Here is a 3,344-nt window from a genome sequence, read left to right as displayed (position 1 = left end):
TCTCAGGACTTGGAATAAAGCATTCCAGGTTCCCTATAGGTACACATTCAGATGAAAGCTCAATGATAGAAGTCAGCTCCTGATCTGGGCTCTACCCAGGGGCTCCAGGCCCAAAGTAAGAAGCTACAGTCTCATGGGGTACAGTGTAATCCCTTGAGGAGCTGCAGGAAACCCAGTAACCAGCCTTCTACACAGAGGGCCTGGCCCCACACTAGTGATTAGCCGGTGAAATGTTACCTAAATTTAAAATGCACAAATGACAGCTTTGCTTCAAGGACTAGAGAGTGAAGGCCCCCATCTGAGACAGTGTTTTTAAGACTTACAGACAGTACCCATTAGGTTGGAAGTTTCGACTCTGAGCTCCTGGGTAACTCATTTGTCTTCCTCTGGGACTGGCACTAGAGCAACCTGGTCTCCCATGGCTACCCAGCCCCCACGCATCCCCAGAGGAATTTCATTCTCAGTACAAATACTACCACGGAAATGGAGTTGATGGGAAGAAAAGACCTGCCTAGCAGAATTCTTCTCTTGCGCTAAATTTACTAAGTTATTTTTACATACTATTAAACCACAAAAGTGGGGGCTGGGTGGAGAGATCGAGCGAAAAAGAAGAGAGAACTCATGGACACAGACGAAAGTGTGGTGATTGTGGGGGGGAAGTACAGGAGGGACAGTGACAGGAGACTTGACTTGGGGTGGTGAACATACACTACAGTGTACTGATGTGTTGCAGAATTCTGCACCTGAAACCTGTATAATTTTGTTAACCAGTGTCACCCCAATAAATTCAATAAAAAGGAAAAAAATAAACCACAGGAGCCATTTTATAAATGTTATCATAATTTTTAATATTTTACATAAAAAACTGTATACACAGCTTATAGAACTTTTATGTAAACATCATAAGCTCACCACTTTGTCATTTGTCAGTTTATCTTAAAAATAAAAAACAAGACAACAATTTAGTAGAAGTACCACTGGGGGAGGACGGGGAGGGAGGGGGGGAAGGAGGCTAGGGACAGGTTCATTCTCTGTACAGAGATGCAGAGAAAATTTCACATAGCTTTAGAGACTGCCTTGTGAAAAAAAGAGGGGGGTTTAAATAGGCCCCAATACTTGTTACTGCCCTTTATCAAAATAGTGCGCATACCTGCACAAATAAAACTGAAAAAACGGTGTTGCCACTTTTTTCAAGAACAAAACAAAAAATTAGTGGTTTCTTTTTTCTCTCGTATTTTAAAAGTAATCATTTTTCTTTAAAACATCAGAAGTAGATGAGGTTACAGCGTACAAGTGTGGTCAGAATGCTACTGTCTTATGCAAATGACAAGTGCATTAAGTGTCAAACAATGAAACAATTGTGCAAAGAATTCTTTCCAAAAAAACCCAACAAGTTTTAAGCCTTTAAATAAATCAAATAACATCAGTTTCTTGGACTGAACAATTTTCACTTGTAGGACAGGCACAAAGTTCGCTTATGGCAAAAACAACCCGCAGCACACTCTCCCTCCCGCCCACGGCTGGCGAGGGGTTCGCTGGAGGCTGGCGCGCAGGAGGCGTGAATCTGGGAGACGTGTCCTCTCAGCCCCAAGTCAGTTGCGAATGTCTTCCCCAGGGGTTGCAAAGGCGACCAAGTCCTGTCCATGCTTGGATGGGCGCCCGACCCAGAGCTGTTCTAGCGCCCTGTCACTCCACCCACCACCACCATTAAATAACACCATCCTACCTCCGAAAATAAAATTATATCTATATTTATATAACACCCCACCCTCCCCAGCCCTCCCCTCCCGCAGTTCCCGTGGTCTATGTTACAGACAAGAGAGAGCAGGCGCTCGCTGGTTACGGGCGAACACTGGATGGGGCGCGGCAGCACCCGGGCGCCAAGCTCCTCTCCCGGGACCGGAGGCGGGGGTGGGGTGAGACGGGGGCGGGGGGCGGGAGGCGGGGTAGGGGGAGTCGGAACACACAGCCACACACTCTGAAGAGGCTTGGTTCTTCAGAAAAGGGTGCTCAGGGGCCCCTTGGCACTCAGCGGGGCTCCTGGGCCTGTGCAACTCAGCCGGACGCACACAGACACTGGAAAGGGGGCGCCCGGTGCCTCCCAATCCCGGCGCCAGAGCCACAGCCGCCAGGCTACGGCTGCCGGGCGGGAAGGCAGACGCCAGGCAGTCCGGTGGGGTCCTTGGGGGAGCGGGCCCGGGAGGCGGGCCAAGCCGGCAGAGGCAGGCGGGCGGGAGGGGGCGGCTCTCATAGCACCTTGCAGCAGTTGATGCAGCCGTTCTGGGAACCGTAGCGCTTCTGCAAGGCGGCGCGCGTGGCCGTCTCGAAGACCTCGCGCACGCCCTCCTTGGTCTTGGCCGAGCACTCGAGGTAGTCGTAGGCTTGGATGCGCATGGCCATGGCACGGCCGTCATCCGTGCGCACGGGCTCCTGCTTCATGCGGGCCAGCTCCGTGCGGACGTGCTCGTCACTGCGCAGGTCTTTCTTGTTGGCCACCAGGATGATGGGCACGTTGGGGCAGAAGTGCTTCACCTCGGGCACCCACTTCTCGGGGATGTTCTCCAGGGAATCCGGGCTGTCCACCGAGAAGCACATGAGAATCACGTCGGTGTCCGGGTAGGAGAGCGGCCGCAAGCGGTCGTAGTCCTCCTGACCCGCCGTGTCCCACAGCGCCAGCTCCACCTGCTTGCCGTCCACCTCGATGTCGGCCACATAGTTCTCGAAGACCGTGGGCACGTACACCTCGGGGAACTCGTCCTTACTGAACACGATCAGCAGGCACGTCTTGCCGCACGCGCCGTCGCCCACCACCACCAGCTTCTTGCGGATGGCCGCCATGAGCGGGCCGGGCCCGGGCAGCAGGAGGGGGCCCGCGAACGCCTCGCCGCCGTCCCGCTCGCCGCTCACCGCTCCCCACGGGCCGCGCGCTGCGGGCAAAGGTCGCTAGCTGCACCCAGGCCCCGCGGTGGCGCGTCCGCTCGGTGCGCTCGGGCTGCCGCGGCGGGGGTGGTGTGGGCGCGGGGGCATAGGGCGCCCTGGCAATCTCCGCGCAGCTCCCGGCGGCGGCCGCTCCTCTCGCCCCGTCCCCGGAGTCGGCGCCTTTGTGCGCAAACGGTATCTAGCGGCGGCCGCGGTCTAGCTCGCTCCCGGGCCTCTCCAGGACGCGCCGAGAGCGCAAGAGAGCGCACGACTCCGGCCAGACTGCGGCGGCAGACGCTGGCTGCGGCCCTAGCGCCCGCTATTTAAAGAGTTCGGCCACTTTCTTAATATAGCCGCCCAATGGGGAGCGAGCCGGCTGAGCTCATCGCTGCAGAGCTCGGCGCTCATTGGCCGTTTGCTGCAGC

General features: G+C 55.6%; 1 protein-coding gene across 1 annotated transcript; it reads right to left on the bottom strand.

Moving 5' to 3' along the window:
- Nucleotides 1–1,261: 1,261 nt before the first annotated feature.
- On the bottom strand, nucleotides 1,262–2,898 carry RHOB (ras homolog family member B). The gene has a single exon (XM_016224789.2). The coding sequence runs from the start codon at nucleotides 2,836–2,838 to the stop codon at nucleotides 2,248–2,250; it is 591 nt and encodes a 196-aa protein (XP_016080275.2). The 5' UTR covers nucleotides 2,839–2,898; the 3' UTR covers nucleotides 1,262–2,247.
- Nucleotides 2,899–3,344: the final 446 nt, after the last annotated feature.

The sequence above is a fragment of the Miniopterus natalensis genome, chromosome 13 (assembly GCF_054644295.1).
Source record: "Miniopterus natalensis isolate mMinNat1 chromosome 13, mMinNat1.hap1, whole genome shotgun sequence".
In the NCBI taxonomy this organism is placed as follows: domain Eukaryota; kingdom Metazoa; phylum Chordata; class Mammalia; order Chiroptera; family Miniopteridae; genus Miniopterus; species Miniopterus natalensis.
Note: the sequence above shows the minus strand (reverse complement) of the source record. Positions and strands in the feature narration are given on the sequence as shown.

Excerpts from the sequence above, each read along its gene's own strand:
- RHOB (XM_016224789.2), bottom strand. The coding sequence starts at position 2,838 with ATGGCGGCCATCCGCAAGAAGCTGGTGGTGGTGGGCGACGGCGCGTGC.